This window comes from Mus pahari, chromosome 18 (assembly GCF_900095145.1).
Source record: "Mus pahari chromosome 18, PAHARI_EIJ_v1.1, whole genome shotgun sequence".
Lineage (NCBI taxonomy): Eukaryota > Metazoa > Chordata > Mammalia > Rodentia > Muridae > Mus > Mus pahari.
Window position 1 is genome coordinate 23,694,287 of NC_034607.1, and position 21,973 is coordinate 23,716,259.

The window sequence follows — 21,973 nt, forward strand, 5'->3', positions numbered from 1 at the left end:
GTCGTAAGCCCCCCCCCCGCCCCGTCGCCACCCTCTTTTCAATGCGCACGCGCACCGCCTCGAAGTGGCCTACGCTCCCGGACCCCGGTTTGCCTCTCGCAGCGTAGCCCGGCTGCTGCTCTCCGGCCGGCGCTCCGACACCGACCTAGCGCTCACACCTCAATGCGCAGGCGCATGACCTGTAGCACGCATGCGTCTTGGTCCGCGGCCAAGGGCGAGCCGGCGAGGCGCGCCTGCGTGGTCCCTGCCGCCGCGCTCACGGCGCTTGTGTAAAGGCGTCTGAGAGCGTCGGGCTCGCGCCGGCGGCGCCTGCGCAGTGTCGAGGTGCACCTCCGGGGAGGCTGAAGCGGTTCCCTCTCAGGCGGCGCCATTTTGTGGTAAGAGGGCCGAGATTCAAAAAAAAAAATAATAATAATAATAATAACAAATCCAAAAAACCACACCCACGCAAACCCACTGACCCGGTTCTGTGTGAAGCGGGCGACGGAACCAGGGTCCCTGGAATGGCGGAGACTCTGTCGGGTTTAGGAGACGCGGGTGCGGCGGGCGCGGCGGCCGTGAGTTCCGCGGCGTCAGAGACCGGGACGCGGCGGCTCAGCGACCTGCGGGTGATCGACCTGCGGGCGGAGCTGAAGAAGCGGAACCTCGACTCGAGCGGCAACAAGAGCGTGCTGATGGAGCGGCTGAAGAAGGTGAGGTTCGCGGGGGGGGGGGACCCTCATGGTCGCCATGGCGACACCCACCGCCCGGCCTGGAGCGGCCCGGTGGCCTTCGCGCCGTGCGCTAATACTGGGGCTCCGCGGGCGCCGGGTGCGAGGGTTCGAATCCGGACGTCCTGGCGATGCGCCCAGAAGGAAACCACACCGCGAACGGGTTCCGGGGATCGATGACACCGCATTCCCTGTACTGCTTAGTCCCAACCCCAAAGCGGGATGAAGGGGACTCGGCCAAGGTCATCCTGCGGGGTCAGCTTGTGGCGGGATTCGATCCCAAGTCCCTTTTCGGCCCCCGAGGCAGAACGAACAGGTGGTGTTTTTGTTTGTTTTTTCTTTTCTTTTTTTCTGGGAAGACACAGTGACGTGGGGGGCGGCGGAGATGAAACCTGAGAAACCCTCAGAGTTCGCAGACAGCCAGAGGATGTAGGTAGCCCAGGGGGACAAAAAAAAAAAAAAAAAAGCGGAAAAAATAAATTGTTTCTAATCCTTTGTTAGAACTAAGCTAGGGGAAGATACGAGATGGAAGGAAGGAACGTTTTTTTTTTTTTCTGTTGATGAAGGTAAGTCAGATGTGAGTTCAAGGCCAACCTGGGCTGTAGAGGAGTTCAAAACCACCTGATTGGTAGAGTTCAGGGCTAGCTAAGCCTGTATCAAAGTACAAAGTAGGCTCCAAGACCTACTCATTTGGGAGTGCACTTGCCTTTCATACACAAAACCCTAAGTTTTGCCCCAAATACTTCCTAAGGCTGGGAGTGGTGGAGTCTGAAGGATCCTAAGTCTGAGGCCATCTTGGGATGTGTGAGAGCCTTTCTGTAAAACATAGTAGGTTTTTGTTTTGTCTCTGTAAGAAAAAAAAAGGGTTGGACTCGTAGATCAGTGGTAATATGCTTGCCCAACATTGGAGAGGCCCTTGGAACCATCTGCCACACAACTGCAATAACACTCCATTCTGTGTGGTTGGGTGGGAGTCAGAGGGTTTAGTTCCAGCCTAGCCTGAGCCCCAGGGGCAGGTAGAGAAAGGGGCTCATTTCTATTGCCTTCCTTGGTGGCCTAGATTCTCTGTCAGGAAGACCTTTAACCTCTTCTGAGTGTCCTCAGATGAAGGCAGTAGTAGTTTGCCTTTAGGGTAGGGTGGGCATCGCTTGGCTTGGCTTGGCTTGCAGCCTAGTCCAGGTAAACAAGCTCAGTCTCCTCAGGACCCCCTTTTGGCTTTTGTAGATGGGTACTCCACCTTAGAAAGCTTACTTTGTGTGTGTTACACCTTGAGAAGGAGCTGTCCCCTCTAGCTTTCGGATGTTGCCGTCTGCTTAGTCATCCCTTGCACGAGGAGCTGGGGGTTTCACCCTCCTGGATCCATCCAAAGTCAGTCACCAGTTGCTGTTGAGAGAAGACAATGCGACAAGCAGAGGGGGCAGCAGTGTGAAGGCCTGAGCTCTCTGCCCAGCACCCACAGTAAAGGCCAGGTGGGGTGCCAGCCGCAATCCCAGTGCTCACAGACACAGGATGATCCCTGAGGCCCACTGCCTGACTAGTCGAGCCAAGTCTGTAAGACAAGGTAGATGGTACCTAAGAGATAGCTGAGGTGAACATGTACAGTGTTTATTTGGGCACATAACATGCTTGTGAGATGAGCTGTTAGAGGTCAGGGCGGGCACACTACCCACTGAACGTCAGGCCACTCTTTTTCAGTTTGTTTGGTTTGGTTTGGTGGTTTATTTTTTGTTTGTTTGTTTTTTAATGGGCACTACATCTCTATTGGAATGGGCAAGAAGCTCCCTCCACTGGTGTCACCTACAGAACATTCAGGGTGTTAAAGGGGGTGGCCAGGGTGATGCTCAGCCTGCTGGTGAGGCACTGAGCAGCCTTGGCAGTACCAAGCTCTCTCAAGACTGGAAGTCAAGGGTTGGCTTTGGGGTGCTATTCTCATTGTCCTCTTGGGGGTTGCAGAGAGACCCTGGTCTGTGCTTGTCTCTACTCACACCCCTGTATGTTTATCAGATCAGAGGGTAAGTCTGCAGTACTGTCCCTCTGCCTGCTTGTTGTGACCACCTTGGGGTTGAATTTTTAAAGAGGGAGGTGGTGTGGAGGAGCAGCTGTTAGAGGGGGTTTACTGAGGTAGCCTGGGAGGGACAGCTCTGTCATTTAGCCCCAAGGGATAAAATGAGATACCTTTCTACATCTTACCTGGAGATGTTTGAAAGCTGATTAACCCCAGAGGAGAGAGGGGATGGGGCTGCTTACTGGTTTGTCTCTGGTCCCCCAATGGAGCACCACAGGAAGCCCCTGGGGATCTGGAAGAATTGCCTGAGCTTAGAGTTCTGAGGGCAGTCCTGCTGCCTTCTCTCTGGGGACAGTCAACTTTGAAACATCCCCAGGGTGAGAGGCATGCTGCTGGAAGGTATCTCATTTCTCTCCTTGGGGGCACTGTTGGTGGGGCTGTGTGTGAGAGAGGCCTTGCTGAGTTGGCCACTGCTAAACAAATGACATTCTTGAGTATGAAATGGGACCTTCCACTACGAGTCCCAGGAGGGGACAGCAAGGTCCAAGCCCTGTGCCCTGTTCCTCTCCCCCTCCTTAGTCACTGGGTTAAGCCAAGGAAGCTGGAGTCTCTTTCCTCAGGGACAGGAGAGGTGGAGGAGTCCGAAGTTCTGAGCAGTTGCCTCCACGACTCAAGGAGTCTTCAGGATAGTCTTGCAGCAGTGCTGCCTGCTATCATTAAGGGCCAAGAGTACTCACTGAGAAAGAGCCCTTAGATACAAGCATGAGAACCTGAGGTTCAAATTCCTAGGCTCCCGATAAAAAGCTGAGCTTAACTCCATGTGACTCTGACCCCAGGACCTTGCTGGCCACCAGCCTAGTCTCACGTTCAGGGAGAAAGCCTTTGTCAGGGAGCTAGGGAAAAGAAAATGAGAAAAAACATGTAGAGCTGCATTAGCCTAGACAATCTGTTAGGTGATAGTGTGAGGGCCCTGCTGTGCCAGTCCTCCTCCTGTGAGCAGCAGGACTGCTGTTTGTAGGGTTAAGGTGGCAGGTAGCAGCAGCTGAGTTTCAATGCCCTGACAACCAGCCTGGGCACTGTTCCAGGTGTCCTTTGTGGTTGGCTTGGAGCTGGGCACTCCCTGCATTGAACAGGCTGTTCAAACTGCGGGCTTAGATTTGCTTCCCATCTCTGCTACCTGTGGTTTTATTGGTTGGCCTTTCTCCTGCTGTCCCTTCAGGCCATTGAAGACGAAGGTGGGAATCCTGATGAAATTGAAGTCACCTCAGAAGGCAACAAGAAGATGCCTAAGAGGCCCAGCAAAGGTAAGGAGACCCTAAACCACTGTGTCAATGCCATAGGTACCCTTTGGGTGCAGAGCCTGCTGTCCCCTCTGTCACACAGGATCAGAGCATATAGTGAGGATGGATTTGGGTATGGTCTTCCAGCTTCACATAGCCTCTTATTACCTCATCAGCCAGAAAATAAGGCTCGTGTACTAACAGAGCACCACAGATGCAGGGGGCCTCCCCATCTGACAGCCCCTACTCAACCACCTTTGCCCTGCCTCTGTTCACGACTTCTATCTCCAGCCAGTGGACACCCAATCACCTACCGCATCTTGCTGTCTGTCCTTGGCACTGACTTGTCATCTTTCTGGAACTCCAGTTCTAGGAACTAAACAGAATCGGAAGGGTTGAGGCTCTTGGGGATGATACCTTGGTCGTGAGGCTGAGCTGCTGGCTGTGGGGTAGCACAGTAGTAGCCATAGTACTCGTGTGGGCCTGTGCTGAAGGGAGGTCTGCTGAACTGTGTGGCTTAATGCACTGCTTTGGGCTACTGGTGGGAAATGATTAAGACAGCTCTGGTTGGAAGTGCCCTGGGGTTGGGTCTTCTATTCTTCTTGCTTTCTGCCTTCTTAGTAAAAGCAAATGCTTGTTTTACAGATGCATGAGTTTAAGTGTAAAGTTGACATTCCTTCTTAGTGGGAGCTGACACAGTAGAGTGCACTTGCCTATTTGTGTGTTTGATCACTAGGAACTAGATATATGTGCTTTCCTTAAAATCTGAAAATAAAAAAGATTGGTATGGAGTGTGGTGGCACAGATGCAAGAGGATCTCTCTTGAGGTCAGGGTCAGCCTGGTATACACAGCAGGTTTCAGACCCAGAACTCCATAGTAAGGCCTTCTCTCAAAACAGAAAACAGGGGGCTGGTGAGATGGCTCAGTGGGTAAGAGCACCCGACTGCTCTTCCGAAGGTCCCGAGTTCAAATCCCAGCAACCACATGGTGGCTCATAACCATCCGTAACAAGATCTGACTCCCTCTTCTGGAGTGTCTGAAGACAGCNACAGTGTACTTACATATAATAAATAAATAAANNTTNAAAAAAAAAAAAAAAACAGAAAACAATTGGTCATGGCCTGGGGCAATGGCACAGTGCATGAGAGTGCTGCTGCATAAGTCTGATGGTGAGTTAAGAGTTCTCACAAGCCAGCTATAACCGCATGTACCTGTAACACTCGTGATTGGGGGTGGAGGCAGAGTGAGCCAGCCTAGCTGCAGAGTAAGTGGGAGACCCTGTCTTATGGGAGTAGCTGGAAAGCGATAGAGGACACCTGCTGTCCTGCCCCTCGGGCACGCACACCACATACACATGTGTACTCTACACAACATGGTCTTGTTCTGCAAAATCCTTAGCGTTTCTATTTCCCTCAGACTATCTCTCCTCAGCTGGCTTTGTGGCACAATGGACAGCATTTGCCTAACATTTCCAAGGCACTGGGGCTTGGCTCCAACACTGCACCAAAACAAAGGTTCACTGAAGGTACAGGCAGGGGGGTTGTCACAAATTTGAGACCAGTTTGAACATCACTCTCAAAAAACCAAAATCACCGAGGGGCTGGAGAAGTGGCTCAGTCTTTAGAACACATGTGCTCTTGCAGTGGACCTGACTCTGGTGCCCAGCACTCACACCATGTGGCCTATAGCTGCCTGTGAGTCCAGGGCCTAGGACCTGATGCCTAATCTGGCTCAGTGAGCCAGTACACCTGTGGCAGACATGTAGGCATCAGTAGAAATGAAAACTTTATCTGATGCTATGGATGAATTAACTGAACCTGTCTTTGAGACAAGGTTTGACTATATAATCCTGACTGTCCTAGAACTCACTATGCAAGCCAGGCTGACCTCGAACTCAGAGATCTGCCTACCTCCTGAGTGCTGGGGTTACAGGTGTGCACCACCACTGACTGGCTAAGATTTTTTTTTTATTATTATGTGTATATTGGGGGAGTATGTGCAAATCTACTCAGTGCCTACAGAGGCCAGAAGATGGCCCAGCTAGGTAGGATGGCAGGTGCTTACTGTCACATTTGGCAAATGAATATATATTGCTAACTCACTAAAGAGAGACTGTGGTACTTCAAAGTAGGTACTAACCTGGGTCCTGCTGTAGCCCAGGCTGGCTTTCACCTAGTGGTGTGGTCCAGTGTGAGTTTCTGGCAAAACTCACTTTAATCCGGTCTGGGTTCATCCTGAGAGGCAGGCTGGCTGAAATGGAATGTGCGAGAGGAAAATGGAAGCCAGGACAAAATTTTCTGTTCTAGGCTCAAAGTTTAATAACAGAACTCCGTTTAAATAACATGGAAAAATTCCCAGCTCCCTCCTCAAAGTTGCCGGCGTTGGTCTGATTGTAGGCGGGTCCAAGGATCGAGGCAGGGACGAATGTCTGTTGGTGTAGGCGGTCCAAGGATGCTGCATTCTGGGAGATGGGGGGGGGTCCTCTTGGTAGGCGGTGGAGACACAGCAACTCTCTAGTGGGTTTCAGCGCCTGTAGGGGGCTGGTGTTTTGAAGGAGAGTGATTAGTATAACAGCAAGGTAGGCTTGGTGGCAACAAGGAGCTGGGAGACCCCAACAGTCCAGGTTGACCCTGAAGCGCTGGTCTGCTGGCCTCTGACTCTTTGGCCTGTGAGCTCTGGCCACCTGTGTGCTGCATTCTTCCCCACCTTTGCCTGCCTTTGGTGGTTTGTGGTGAGTTGTGAGGGTGTGGGTGGTCTATGGTTGGCCCAAGCTGTTATGGCTGGGTTTGTGGGCTGTGTTGTGTGTATGTGCTGGCTGCAGTGGCCGTGCTGTCAGGGATTGCACTGTGATTGATAGGAGCTATGTTCTAAACTAGGAGGCCCCAGCCTTGTTAGTGGGTGATGTAGATGGTTTAATGTATGTGGTTTATTTCTGCATATTGTGTGAGGGTGTGTGGGGGGAGGACAGAATTTTAGAAAGATCTCACCTCCTTGTTACCCTCAAGAATACAGGGTTCCTGACCAGGAGGTGACTGCCTCCTGGAGCTGTTGGCTTTGCTCATTCTAGAATCTCACCAATGTAGCACTGGAGCCACAAACTCTTAGGGCTGCTTTGCAGTTTGAGAGTGTGTTACATTTGTGTGGTTGTAGTCCAGCAGAGGACAAGGGTCTGTTCTTTCCTTTCTCCCTCAGTTCTTTGACACACAGGTTGTTCTGTAAGTGTCACTGAGTTCTTAAGTGTCCTGTTGTTGGGTTTTGACAAGAAGTGTTACCTTGCTTCGTGAATTAAACTCAATGGTTTGCAATTCTAGAAAGGTCTGTCTCAGGCTATTTCAGTGCTTCTCCGTGGTAGGCTTTGCAGAATCTTAAAATGTCAGGGTGAACCCCTCTGGCTGAAGGTGGGCAAGACTGTACTAGCCTTTAACCCCAGCACTCAGTGTATCCTGCTCTATTGAGAGCATCCAGGACTGTAGAGAGAGGCTCTGTCTCAGATGGGAGTGGTGGGGGTAACATGTTTGGGGACAAAAGGCCCAATGTCCTGGGCATGGCCTCACCCTGACCTCTGCTTTGAGGGTTATGTTGAGGGTTAGTTTCATGCTTAGAAAAAAATATCAAGCATCAGTGTGGCCTCTCCAATGGTTTGAATGAGAATGTCCCCATAGGTTCAGGCATTTGAGCACTTAGCCCCTACTTCCTTCTACTATTTGGGGAGGTTAAGGAGGTATGGCCTTGCTAGAAGAGTTTGTTAACTGTAGAGAACTTTGAGATTTGAGTCTATCTGTTCATTTGTCTGTGGTCAATACCACCATCCACCCATCCACCAGCTCAGCTGCCTGTCCCTTCCCCATGTCTACTGTAACTGCTCTACCACTATGCTTTCCTGCTGAGATGACCCTTCTGCAGCCAAAACCAGCTCTTCCTTCATCAGCATTTGGTTACAGTGCTTTAGCATATTAGAAAAATAGCTGAGAGTGGTTTTCATGTTTTAGTTTTATTTATTTGCGATGCATGTTATATATAGTTTTGACTGGCCTGGAACACACTGTGTAGGCCACCTGGCCTTTATAGAGAGCCTGACACTCTGGCTTCCACCCATCCACATATTTCATTCATTCATACATACATACATACATACATACATACATACATACATACAAAACTTAATAAAGAAGTTAAGGAATTCAGCAGCCCCACAGAACTAACTGTAATGGAGATCAGGCCAAGTACCATATAGCTAAGAACATTCCATACTGCTCCATAGTAAGAAGAAGAAAAAAATGCTCATTCTTTGGAGGGAAGAGCTACAATAACAAAATCCCACTTGTCCAGGCTGCCAGGGGTGAGTGAGTGTATCCATTACAGGGTGGAGTAAAAGAACAGGTGCACAAAATCCTAGGGTCTGGTGCTCATAAGCAGTGAAATGAGGTTCCAACTAGGTTTGCTGGCTCATTCCCATGACCAGCACTTGGGAAGCAGAGGCAAGATTACTACAAGCTTAAGGTAAGTAACTGGGCCAACATACAACCTTACTTCAGTTCTGTGGGAGACCAGTTTTTCAGACTAATCTAATCTGAATCCAGGGGTACAGTGCAGCTCCATGGTAGAGCATCCCCAGCACAAAGAGACATTGGATACTGCTTGAAGGTCATTGCTCTCCGTGAGGAGAAAAGACCTGTGAGGGTAGCCTGCCCATGTGATGGCCTGCTTACATGTTTTCCTGTACTCCAAGTCATGTGGGCTTTGATGTAGGATAACATAGTGTTTCAAAATACATTTTGTGCCCACCCACCCTCAAGTGTGGAACCCGTGCTCAACAACACCACAGAACAGGAGACAGGCATGGTAAACTCTTCCGTTGCATCCTAGGAATTGAACCTGTATCCAAAGGGGAGTAGCCCATGCTCTTAACCCCGGAGCCAGCTTTCCATCTATTCCATGGACTTTACTCAGAAGTACACTTACTGAAGCTAGGTGTCTCCTTCCACCATATGAATTCTATAGAGTGAACTCAGGTTAACTTTGGCAACATGTGCCTTTTCCCTGCTGAGCCCCCTTGCTGGCCCAATGTGTGCATCTTTTGCTTGCCTGTGGCCCATCTTCCAGGTGATTCTCTATTCTGTCAAGTTGACTCTAAGCATCCCAAACACAGTGCATTGAGACCTGGCTAGGATGAGAGGCCAGGTCTGTGCAGTGAACTGCAGAGCTTGGGACCTACAGAAGTTCAGGCACCTGCTTGCATGACTCAGACTATTGGCCTCATGCCCACATGCTGTCTCTTCAGGGAGGAAGCCAGAAGACGAGGGTGTGGAGGACAACGGGCTGGAGGAGAATTCTGGGGATGGGCAGGTATGCATCATCTTTTTAGTGGATGAGGAGAGGGAGAGCCATGGTGGCGGTGTGCCATGACAGTGTCCTGTATATTGCAGGAGGATGTGGAGACCAGCCTGGAGAACCTGCAAGATATGGATATGATGGACATCAGTGTGCTGGATGAAGCTGACATTGACAATGGCAGTGTGGCAGACTGTGTGGAGGAAGAGGAGGAGGCCACACTCCCTGAGGGCCTAGCAGACAGCACCGAACTGGTAGAAGGCGACTTGAAAGGGCTCCCAGAACAGCTGCAGGAGCATGCTGTAAGCAGCTGGTACTGGGTGGAGCACTGGGTGGCCTGGTGCAAAGTTCATGACAGAGCAGAGTAACAGGGACAGCTGCTGCTGGTCATTGTCCCTTAGGGGAGCCTGAGTTATGTGTGTGAGTACAGCCAACTGGAGCAACCACTCTGCTCAGCTGGCTGCTGCCTCTCCATACAAGACGTGTATGAGACCATAGCAATGGTTATAGTGGTTTAGACTGGCCTTCTGAGCACTGTGTTACATCCCTAGGTAACATGTGTGGCTCTGGTAAGTGAGAGTCCAGACATTTGCTGCAGGGTACAAGTTCAAGCTCCCAGGCCTCAAGGCAATATGTGCTGAAGGATTTTATGGGTACAGGGTTGATGTCTGCCTAGAGAGAGGAGAGTGGGCATTGAGGACCCAGGGGCATCTTTTTGGTCAATCAAACCTGGGGTTTTGGTGACCAAAGGCCTCTGGTATTCAAAAACCTCAGATCTCGTACAGTGAGCATTTTGTCTCCTGCCATGAGAACTGACTGAGAGCCTGTGCCTGTGGGCAGCACTGGCTTTGAGCGAAGGGTTTGTTTTGCACTGTTAAGATACAAACAAGGTGTTATAATCTGTTTCTAAAAGGTTCAGCCCAAGTGTTGGGCTCCTTGTTGGAAAGTAACACGGAGGCCAGGGTTTAGGAGAATGCCAATTGGCTGGTAGGGGGCTAATTGCAATGTGAAGAGAATGGAAGTGTGGGGGAACATCAGGGTAAAGTGGATCAAGTGCCAGTGCTCTGGATCTTTAGCTGACCGTCAATTCCTTCTAAGCTGTGGTCACCAAAACTCCAGGTCTGACATGTAAATGGTTGCTGCCATGGCCCTTTCATGTGCCTGTGTCTGATTGAAGTTTACAAGCAGATTGTATTATTGCCTCTTACTATTGTTCATCAGGGCCAGAGGTCAGTGTTACAACTAAGACCAGCCATCTCTTACACCCAAGCCAGTTACCTGACCTAGAGTGGTAGCCATGCCTGTCACAGCAAGTGCGACGACTGCACAGTCACAGAGCAAACCCAGCATCCATAGCAATGAAGGCAGTGTCATGAGGAAGCAAAGAGCAGCTGGGATACGCTTTGCTGTGTGTGGCTTTCATGATAGGAGACAGATGGCTCTAGGGAAGAAAGAGTTGGGGATTCGTCTTCAGTAAATGTACTTTATATATACCATTGGGCCATAGGAGGCTGGGTACTTGCTGTCTAGGAACAGCAGGCCTGGCTTCACAGTACCCAGACTCAGGCAGATGTGAGGCACCAGGCTCCATTCTGCAGCCCAGTTCTAAAAGCAATTTCTGGATGATTGGCCACAAGCCTACTATTCTGGTCCACTGGAGAATCCTGTCAAGTGGTGTCTTGCACCTCACCACACTAGGGCAGCACTCTAAGCCACAGTGGGATGGGAACTGTCCCCTCACCTATTATATTTAAACTGCTCTCCCTTTCCACAGATAGATGACAAGGAAGCCATTAACAATGTAGATACATCATCATCTGACTTCACCATGCTGCAGGTAAATTGTCACGTCTCAATTGTACCCTCAGTGTAGCCCTAGGTTCTCAGACACCTCCTGTTGCTTGGCAGCTTTACCAACTAGAGTTACCTACCCAGACAACAAGTGCTAGAGGCTGTGTATGACACTCCTGCAATCTCAGTTGTCTTCTAGTCTGCCCTTAGCAGAGCTGGAAGCACACACTGCACTCTGGCTGTGAACAGAATGTCTTGCCTGAGGACCTGCTTAGAAGAGGTTGAAAGCCCAGTGCAGCTCCCTGGCTGCCAAGTGAGGGTGAGGCCTGTGACCCATCCCAGCAGTGCAGAATGCACACTGGTTTAGATGTAGGCCTTTTCTTTTGGATTCTCCTCCACAGTTGTGGGATGATAGTTTGATGCTATGAGTTGTGGTTGGGTATAGGGCCAAATGTTAGGGTTTTGTAGCAGCCTGAAGACGTGCTTGGTTTTCAGAAGCTGTGGGAACTGCCTAGAGATGTATACTTGTAGGGCCAAGCTTTGTGCATTTTAGGTGGGGTCATCTGATCTATAAGTGCATTGTTCGAGAAGGACATTGGGATAGGGTCTCCTGGGAAGGGGCACATGATAGGAGGAGTGGACAGCTCCACAGATACTGCCCAGGTTTCCCAGATAACGATGATGGGTTATATTTGGTGACCATCAGTGCAAATACTAAACATAATCAGCCAGGTGTGGTGATGCACACCTTTAATTCTAGTACTCAGGGGCAGAGGCAGCAGATCTCTCTGAGTTCAAAGCCAGGGCTACATAGTGACACCCTGACTCAAAACAGGAGAAAAAAAACAAGGTGAGCACTAAGGAGTGAGATGGTCTGTGTGGGCCTTGGGCCTCTGAGGAAATGCTGTGAGAGAGTATTGGTATATAGTTTTCTGTCTGTCCTCTGGGCCACTTGAGCAGAGGGCTTCTGGGCAAGCCATTGTCTGTTTCATGGAGGTGTCCACCACTTGGAGCCTGTGCATCGGACAGGGACAGCTATGTCTGTCTGTCTTAGTACCTTTTTGTCACAGGCTCATGTGTTAAAGTGAAACACTATAGCACATCCCCTCAAGTGTCACTCTGCCATGTAGTTCCTTTTCCAGTTCTAGAGTTTAGTTTGTAGATCAGGTGAGTCATGTGGGGGAGTCAGCCAAGCCCTCAGCCGCCCAAGGCACTCAGTTTGGACCTGCCGTCTCCAGTAGGGACCTGAACACCAGAGACTAGAGCTGAAGGAGTGCCTTCAAAGGCAGCCTCCCTACTTACGAGCATACAAGGCACTGACATGGGGTTCAAACACACGCACACACACTGGCCATCCTGTGTGACTCTGGGCCGTCGTCCACTGGACTCTTTGAAAGACACCTGTATTCATGCCGGGAGTATAGGGGTTCATGTCCTTGACAGGCATTCAGAGTGCAAGTGTCTCTTTGTACCTTGGGTGTGTGGTTCTTAGAGGACAGCTGACAGACTCTGAGTGGCCAGTGTAGAGAAGCCCAAACTCTGCTTGCAGCCTAAAGGGCGTGGGAAGTCTGCTGTGCAGTGTGGAGCCATGCAGTGTGGCCCACACTGGTCCTGAAAAAGGCACTGTTAGGCAAGGCAGAGCCCAGCTGGGAAGACAGGACTCCTGGGAGAATCTGAGTCATCCCTGAGGGAGGTTGGGAGTGCTGGGGTAGAACTGATTGCCCATTTCTATTTGGCCTTAGATTTTTAAAAAGTCAGATCAAGGCTTTTGCAGGTGAAGAAAGTGTCAAGGGATTTGTGCCAGGCAGTTAGACGTACATGGAAATATATGCGAGCCATGCTCCTGATTTCAAGTTCAGTCCAGAGGGAACTACACTGGGAAGACAGGGGGACTGCTGGGTGCCCTGCAAGAAGGTCAGCATCAGGCATGGGGCTGAGAAAGGCTGAGTCCATTGGGGCATCTTGCCTTGATCAAGCAGGACCTCCTCCTGGGTCCAGGTTGTCTCCTGAAATCCTAGTTGGTGACCAGCCTCCTTTAGTTTCCATGAAAGTTGGTTATGGAGTGGGACTGAGCCTCGGGGCTGTATCTTACTTGTGCTTTCTGTTGCAGGAGATGGAAGAGGCATCTTTGGAGCCAGGTACTGTCAATGCAGGGCTCAGCAGTGGGTTCTGCCCACAGTGGGGAGGCTCTTGCTAACCAGTGGCCGCACTCTAGCATGCACTGCTCTAGAGCTTTACAGTCCAGAGCACACCAGGACATAGAGATTGGAAACCCAGCTGTATCACAAGATCTGTGTATATGGCCAGCAATTGTGTGGCATCCTGCCCACATGGCGAAGACTTCGGTCTCCTGCCTTTAAACAGAAGTGTGTGCTCTGTGCTGCCAGCAGATCTTGTGATACCGGTAGCATGTCACCATGTGGTGTTGGTACAGGCAGTACAGGTAGCATAGGGAATGCCACATGAACATGACATGACTGGATCCCCCCGAAGAGGAGTGCACTTCTGAGAGAGAATCGCAAACAAACACTGTCCCTCTGGGCTGCCCAACTTCACATGCCAGAAGACCCGGCGCTCCGCACGTTAACTGCTCTGTAAGGAAGGCAAAGCATCAGGCAATTAGTGATGCATGAAGGCCAGGCACTCAGTTACGCACTTGGACTCAAGCTGAATTGAGAAGAGTTGATTCATACATTGTCACAGTACACAGAACGAAGACTCAAGACTCAGAAGGTTGTGGGGTGAAGTCTCCGGGATGCTTGCCTCTGCCCTTAGTTCAGGCTGGGGGCGCCATGGCCGTGGGCGCAGGTAGGGTGCAGGCGCTGTGTAGCGGGTTTTCCAATCTCTGTGTAGCCAGCAGTTCTGTCGGTGTGAGCAGGGCCGCAGCGCCCGAGCCGCAGTTGTGATTGCTTTATTTCCCTGGTGATTAAACCTTGTGCCATTCTATTCCTGTTAAATCCGTAGAAAATGAGAAAATACTCGACATTTTGGGGGAAACTTGTAAATCTGAGCCAGTAAAAGAAGAAGGTTCGGAGCTGGAGCAGCCCTTTGCCCAGGCCACGAGTAGCGTGGGGCCAGACAGGAAGCTGGTGGAGGAAGAGGACCTAATTGAGAGCTGCGGCCACCCGGAAGAGGAAGAGGAAGAAGAGCAGGAAGAGGAGCAGGAAGAGGAGCAGGAAGAAGAGGGAGATTTAGCTTTGGCCAGCAGCAGCAAGTCTGAGTCTCCAAGCACTCGTTGTCAGTGGAGCGAGGCAGATGCCCCGTTAGCAGTAGTGAAAAGGGAGCCAGCAGATGCGCCTGGCGGAGGCACTGGGATGGACCGCGAGCCTGTAGGGCTAGAGGAGCCAGTTGAACAGAGTAGCACGGCTGCCCAGCTCCCGGAGGCCACCAGCCAGGAGCTGGTGCGAGCGCCCACGGCAGCCCTGAGCCCTGAGCCCCAAGATAGCAAAGACGACGTGAAGAAGTTTGCTTTTGACGCTTGTAATGACGTCCCTGCGCCTCCTAAAGAGTCCTCAGCCAGTGAGGGCGCTGATCAGAAAATGAGGTTTGTTGATTCTCAGTCCTAGACCAGACGCTATCTCCTTTCATTGTCACTAGGACACACATGAGCTGTTAGAGCCTGCAGTCGGCAGCCACACTGCCCAGCTAGCTCCTTCAGGCAGTTTCTTATTTATTTTGCACTGGTTCTGTAACCTTTCTCCCCACCCCCTCAACCTACCACAGTTGTTTGCTTTTTAATTAATTATTTTTAGCCCGGCAGAAACTTAATTAATTCCTGTGGGTATGAAATCTTAATGTTAGGTCAGATATCCAAAACATGTTTGTCAGGGTGTCCTTGAGGTTAAATGCCGGGTAGGTATGCAGCTTTGGCGGGTCCTTAGAGCTCTGGGTTTGTTTCCATTGCTGCAGCCTCCTTGAGTGACACTGTCTCTTGTCTCTAGTTCTGTGGAGGAGGACTCGGATACAAAGAGGCTTTCCCGAGAGGAGAAGGGTAGGTCCTTGAGGTGACACTGGAGTATGGTGGGTCATGGTTCATCATGGTCGGAGTTTCCCATACACACACATGCCCAACCCCAGCACCACTTTTAACTCCGTGAGCCCTGAGTGTGTTCACAGTCTTTGGTCTGAGTGTGGTTCAGTTGGCAGGTACTAAAGCAAGTTACTTGCTGAGCAAGGTGTGGTGGCTCAGGCTCTTCCTCCCAGCTCTTGAGAGTCAGAGGCAGGGGATTGGTAACAAGTTCCAGGCTAGCCTGAGCTTCCCAGCAAGACCATGTCAAAAAAAAAAAAAAGTTTGCAGCCTGGGGAGTAATGGACCCAAGCCAGCAGTTCTGACCATGCGGGATGTGGGGAGGGAGGCACAACATGAGCATGGGCTTTGAGAAGGTGGCAGCAAGAATACCAACCACCCTTCCCTGACTGTTCCACGGGCAGAAGCCATTGTGGGCTGGGGTCAGATCAGTCATTTATACCTGCATGGCTGCTGGGGTATCCTGAGATTCATTTTCAGTGTTATATACATGTCACTATCCTCTGTGGCCAGGCCAACACTAACAATGGAAGGGTTTCCTTGGACTGGCCATGCCGTTGGATCCTGGGCACATGTCCCCAGCCTGCTGGGGATGGCAGTTCTGTGGCCCTTAAGGTTCTGACTGGAACTTCCTTTGCACAGGTCGCAGCAGCTGTGGTAGGAATTTCTGGGTTAGTGGCCTTTCATCTACAACCAGAGCCACGGATCTGAAGAACCTGTTTAGCAGATATGGGAAGGTAAGCTACCAGTGCCCAAGAGTGAGCAGGGAGAATCTCACTGAACAAATCTGTGTCCTGGACACAGATTGGAACTCTCTGTCAGGGCCAGGGTTCTAGTGTGCAGTGAATGTGGTGCAGGTCGTGACCATCAGTGGCCAGCAGGCTCTTCACTCAGTCCCATGGTGTGGCTTTGCTTCCACAAGCAGTTTAAACCTTGTTAGGGGAGCATGGCAGAGCCTTGTATTGCCCATGTCAAGCCCCCTCAAGAACCTAGAACAAAGCAGCCCCTCCAGTGACTACACTGTGGCTGCTGGGTCTGCACCTGTATCTGATTCTGAGGTGGTCTGGTTTCTTCAGGTGGTGGGTGCTAAGGTTGTGACGAACGCCCGGAGTCCTGGAGCTCGCTGTTATGGCTTTGTCACTATGTCCACAGCTGAGGAGGCAACAAAATGCATTAGCCATTTACACAAGACTGAGCTGCATGGCAAGATGATCTCAGTGGAAAAGGTAGGTAGTCTCACGCTGCAGTGGCGCCAGCGGTGGTGCCAGTGTATGATGGCACTAGCTTTTGACTCTCCTGCAGGCCAAAAGTGAACCCACTGGCAAAAGAGTGCCTGACAGGCGAGATGGGGACAGCAAGAAGGAAAAGGCCAGCACCAGTGACAGGTACTCCTGCAGAGCACTACCAAGTACTGTTTGGTGGGTCTCCTGCATCCCCGTGTCCTGGGCTTGCTCTGAGGCTTGTGGGTCACTTGATCCTAGATCTGCAAACCTTAAGAGGGAGGAGAAAGGTGACAGAAAAGACGATGCCAAGAAGACGGATGATGGGAACACAGAGAAGAGCAAGGATGCAGACGACCAGAAACCTGGGCCTTCAGAGCGCTCAAGAACGACCAAGTCAGGTAGGCCATGACAACATCCTCCTGTTGGGTGCTGCTTATGTGGCTGTCTGAATTCATTTCTTCCCTCTGCTTACAGGAAGCCGTGGCACTGAGCGCACTGTGGTGATGGACAAGTCCAAAGGTGTGCCTGTCATCAGTGTGAAGACATCTGGGTCTAAGGAGAGAGTAAGTACCAGCACTTACAGCATCCTTTTTGCTCCAGGGATTCCTGGCCAGTGGTCTTTGAGGGAAGTTTGCTGCGTTTTAGAATGTAGAGGGGTGGTATGGCTTCTAGAGGCAGCCTACTTGCTCCTTTTGATAGTGGCTTTTAGCCACCTCTCTTTCCTGCCTCCTGGAAGCCCACTGTTGGGACAGCTGCAGATCTGGGTGGATTCTGAACTCTTAGGCCTGACCACTTTAGTAGATTGGTCTGGGGTCCCCAAGACATCCTCACATGCCAAGCCACCCTAGAGGGCTACAGGCATTACAGGTTGCCACATTCCTTGGAGCCACAGGAGACAGAGGAAAGCAAGCAGGCTAGGGTTGGCATATGTTTGTAGTATCTCTGAGGTTCTCAAAGCATGGCACACTACTAAGTGACCAAGAGATTTCTAGGCATTTTGATGTGTACTGGCTTCTTTTCTTTTTCTTTTTTTTAAGATTTACTTATTTATTTAATGTATGAGTACACTGTAGCTGTCTTCAGACATACCAGAAGTGGGCGTCAGATCCTGTTACAGATGGTTGTGAGCCACCATGTGGTTTCTGGGAATTGAACACAGGACCTCTGGAAGAACAGTCACTACTCTTTTTTTTTTTTTTTTGGTTTTTTGAGACAGGGTTTCTCTGTGTAGCCCTGGCTGTCCTGGAACTCACTCTGTAGACCAGGCTGGCCTCGAACTCAGAGATCTACCTGACTCTGCCTCCCAAGTGCTGGGATTAAAGGCATGTGCCACCACTGCCTGACTTGTCACTCACTGCTCTTTGTTCATCGCTGAGCCCTCTCTCCAGCCCCTGTGTACTGGCTTCTTAAGGAGGCTACCTTTTACCTCTGGTCTTGGAGAGAGCTGCTAGAGAGTGAGAACTGAACGAATGGGCTCCAGGCCGAGGTGAGCTAGTCTTGGCAGTAGGCATCTACCTGAGAAAATGGGGCATACATGTAGGGTTGTGGTGACTATGGAGGAATTAAGACGGGAGCATTGCCACACACTGCAGCAACTAAGGGGGTAGACAGTGAGACACCATCTCCAGAAAGTTTCAGTGTATATGGAAGGCTTGTAGAGGAAAAGTTTTGAATTAGCCTACCAGAGGCTTCTCTTTAAGAGGCTGAGGCAGAATGACCCCATGGTTCATTGAAGGTTAAATGGTAAGACCCTGTCTCAAGGAGAGAGAGACTGATTTTAGTCAACTTCAATTGATCCCATTATGTGTCTTGTTTGGTTCTCCCATGAGTGCCTCCTCCTGCCAGTTACTGTCCCTGTGCCAGGCTCCTCTGATCTTCCTGCTTTAATCCTCTTTCTGTTTACTGATCCAGGCCTCCAAAAGTCAGGACCGGAAGTCGGCTAGCCGGGAGAAGCGGTCTGTTGTGTCCTTTGACAAAGTTAAAGAGTCTCGAAAGTCCAGAGAGTCAGAGTCGCGGAGGTGAGTGTGCCTGTGTTGCTCAGATGTAGGTACATCCAGGGCTCTGTGCTAAGATGGTTGCCCTCCTCAGAGACCATAGAATACCAGCAGAAGGGGCAAGGGACAGTGAGGATGTCCAGAAGGGTCTTCACTCACCTAGGAAGGATCAAGGAAAGCAGAGTTTGCCCAGGTGGGCACAGAACTGGTGCTGTGTGGCTGACAAAAGGCAATTCCTAAAACATTAGTTTTGTTCCAAGGAGTGTGTGTGGAAAGTGGACACCAGGGCAGATAATCTTGAACCCTCACACTGGCTTCCCAGTGTGCTGGAGGAAGCCATTTCATGCTTGGCTGCCAGGTTGATGGCAGACCTGTCATGCCAATCCTATGTAAGGAAGAAAGCAGGGGCAGATTGGAGGCAGCAACTGTTGTGCTGGGGACCCACCTGCTGTGAAGTGTTGCCTCTGGTTTTTACCCTGTGTGGGATTCTGTCCTTAATGTCCCTAGCATGCGCTTAGCTCCTCCCAGGGAGACTTCTGCCTCACTTGTCCTCCTCACCTGGGCCTCTTCACACAGGGAGCGGGAGCGCAGTGAGCGGGAGCAGAGGCTGCAGGCCCAGTGGGAGCGGGAGGAACGAGAGCGGCTGGAGATTGCTCGTGAGCGCTTGGCATTCCACCGCCATCGGCTGGAGCGGGAACGCATGGAGCGGGAGCGGCTGGAGCGGGAACGCATGCACGTGGAACAGGAGCGTAGGCGTGAGCAAGAACGCATTCACCGAGAGCGAGAGGAGCTTCGGCGTCAGCAGGAGCTGCGCTATGAACAGGAGCGCCGGCCCGCTGTACGCAGGCCCTATGAAGTGGATGGCCGGTGAGTAGTCAGATACAGGCTACCAGGGCCCAGGTATTCAGACTGTGTGTCACATTTACTAACCTTACACAGGGCCTGCTGTGACTATCAGTGTGTGAGAAATGCTCTGTGTCAGCTCAGGGTAGGAGGAGCCTTGCCAAAAACCAGACACTCAGCACTACAGTGGCACTGGGGCATAGGTGGGAGTGTTTGGTCAGGGCTTAGAGCCTTGCTGGCTTTGTTCGAGCTCTGGGGCGCCTCATGAGCACCTAGATCACACCTCTGCCTCCCACCCAATCCCAGGCGAGATGATGCCTATTGGCCAGAAGCTAAACGGGCCGCGCTGGATGACCGTTACCACTCAGACTTCAGCCGCCAGGACCGCTTTCACGACTTCGACCACAGAGACAGAGGCCGCTATCCCAACCATTCTGTGGATAGGTGTGAGCCCATGGCCATGTTGGGAGGGCAGTGTGCATGCAAACCCTCCCCATCTGGGTCTCACTGAAACCACCTTTTTTAGGAGAGAAGGTTCACGGTCGATGATGGGAGACAGAGAAGGACAGGTGAGCATAGGGTGCTGCTTCAGCTGTGGAATGGGTACCATGTCTATTGACTGCCAGTGGAGCACAGTGCTACTCTTGAGCCTTTGTACAATGGCAACACACACCCTATCCAGTAGGGAGGTTGCAGCTCTGTGTATGCTGCACTGCTCCTTAGAAAGGGTGACCAGAGGCACCTAGCATGTCTGTAGGATTGGGGCTCACCCACTGTGTCAAGTTCTCACTGGACAGTGCCATCCTTACTGCCTCTCAGTTACCATCCTAAACCCTTAGCTTCCCATTCCCAGGTTGGCACCAGGGGTGTCTTGTCCCTGGGACTTCCTTGGTGTCAGGTTGTCATCCTGGTTTTGCAACTTTCCACACAGCTGTTTTGTCTCTGTTGGAGCTGGGCATTAGCATTGGCCCTTTCCCCGTGTGTTTGTTCACTTGGAAAGGCAGGTGACAGTGTCTGGTGAGAGGGCTAGGAAGGGAGCTAGAGCTGGCTCTTAGCTCCATTTTCCGGGGACTGTTGATGGCCCAGCAGCTGGGGGAGCTGGGCTTCATTTGGTATTCCAGATCTCTTCCTGCCTTGGCCTTGAAGCAGGGTCTCAAGTCCAGGATCTGAGATGGGCATAACTGAAACAACAAGAATAGCCTGGGCTACAGAGTGAGGCCTTTCACCATAGGAGTTCATGTGTATGGGTGTCAGTGTGTTCAGTCTTCTCCTGAAGCAAGGGTGCTGTGCACAGGCTGGGGCTCCCTGTAAACTGGACCCTTCATGAGGGAGGGAGGGCACTGTGACAGTAGCCACCTAGGTTGGTACCTGTGAAAGCAGGTGTTCTCTCACCTAAGGAATCAGGGATGATGCTGACCTCATCCCATGTTCTGGTCTAGCATTACCCTGAACGCCACGGAGGACCTGAACGCCATGGCCGGGATTCTCGAGATGGCTGGGGCTATGGTTCGAACAAGAGACTGAGTGAAGGCCGGGGGCTGCCCCCTCCTCCCAGGTTTGTGTCCCTACTAAGACATGGTGGTGGCGGTGGTGGTATGACTGTCAGCCTGCTTGGTGGAACCTGAGCCCCCCCTAGCTGCACTGTTTGTAGAGGCCATGCTGTGGCAGCACAGGTCAGGTGTGTCTCTTTCCAAGGGGCAGGCGTGACTGGGGGGAGCATGGCCGGCGACTTGAAGATGACCGGGCATGGCAGGGCACGGCTGATGGAGGCATGATGGAGCGTGATCATAAGAGGTGGCAAGGTGAGGACTGGGTGGGAGCCAAGGCTGCCTGCTGAGGAGGGGTCGGGGCTGTGATGAGGTGGAGCTGGCGGAAGCCAGTGGGTCTTGTTGACTCCATACGTGCCAAACTGTCGACTTGGACTTGTGTCTCATCCGGCAGGTGGTGAGAGGAGCATGTCTGGCCACTCAGGGCCTGGTCACATGATGAACCGTGGTGGCATGTCAGGGTGAGTGCCACACTGCCAACCAAGCAGGGGCAGTGTTGCTCTGCAGTGGTTGATTGGGGACCACTAAATTTTGACCTCAGGACCTAACAGTCTTCTGCTTCTCCTTAGGCGAGGCAGTTTTGCCCCAGGAGGAGCTTCTCGTGGCCATGTGATCCCACGTGGAGGGATGCAGGCAGGCTTTGGAGGACAGAGCCGGGGAAGCAGACCCAGTGATGCCCGCTTCACCCGCCGCTATTGAGCACTTAAGCCACCCAACGGTGACCTCCAAGTCCTATCAGGACTTCCCTCCCAACATTGTACAAAGGATTTTTTTTTTTATCTGCTGCCATATTGTAGCTTGTTACGATGTGAATTTGTTTTCATTTTTGTTTGTGGTTTTTTTTTTTTGTAATAAAGGTGTTTCTGTTCAAGTGCCCTTTACTTCAAACCTTCAACCTCTCATTTCCATGAGGAAAGTGGCACTCTACCATCAGCCAGAGGTGGTGCCTATTCAACTCTGTGTGACTTGGATGCCTCAGTCTGACACAAGTGAGCTCAGGCCTGGGGCCAGCTATGCTCCTCACTGTGTCTGACATAGCAGACCTGCTACTGGTACTGAGGTTGGAATTGCTGAGAATGTGCTGGAGGGGGTACAGACAAGTATAGGGCAGAAGTGCAGGGTCTACTTAGGACTCTGGGTCACAGGCAGAGGTAGCCCCTGGTTTTAGTTTAAGACATGTCACCAGCTTTTCTGGACTTAATCAGTGTGATCCCATAAGCT

At 51.4% G+C, this 21,973-nt stretch overlaps 1 protein-coding gene across 4 annotated transcripts; it reads left to right on the plus strand.

Moving 5' to 3' along the window:
• Positions 1 to 167: 167 nt before the first annotated feature.
• Safb (scaffold attachment factor B) lies at positions 168 to 21,633 on the plus strand. Of its 4 annotated transcripts, none has more exons than XM_021217818.2 (21): positions 168 to 692; positions 3,935 to 4,019; positions 9,278 to 9,342; positions 9,423 to 9,629; positions 11,102 to 11,164; positions 13,229 to 13,256; positions 14,083 to 14,662; positions 15,060 to 15,109; positions 15,788 to 15,882; positions 16,222 to 16,371; positions 16,448 to 16,530; positions 16,627 to 16,766; positions 16,843 to 16,931; positions 18,280 to 18,386; positions 18,939 to 19,229; positions 19,512 to 19,649; positions 19,732 to 19,774; positions 20,645 to 20,760; positions 20,907 to 21,007; positions 21,147 to 21,213; positions 21,322 to 21,633. In XM_021217818.2, the coding sequence occupies exons 1-21, from the start codon at positions 504 to 506 to the stop codon at positions 21,449 to 21,451; spliced, it is 2,817 nt and encodes a 938-aa protein (XP_021073477.1). In that variant the 5' UTR covers positions 168 to 503; the 3' UTR covers positions 21,452 to 21,633. The 4 variants fall into 4 exon arrangements, with proteins under 4 accessions (XP_021073477.1, XP_021073476.1, XP_029387103.1 ...); XM_021217817.2 differs by having other exon boundaries at positions 20,901 to 21,007; positions 21,322 to 21,619; XM_029531243.1 differs by having other exon boundaries at positions 16,448 to 16,766; positions 20,901 to 21,007; positions 21,322 to 21,619.
• The last annotated feature ends 340 nt before the right edge of the window (positions 21,634 to 21,973 follow it).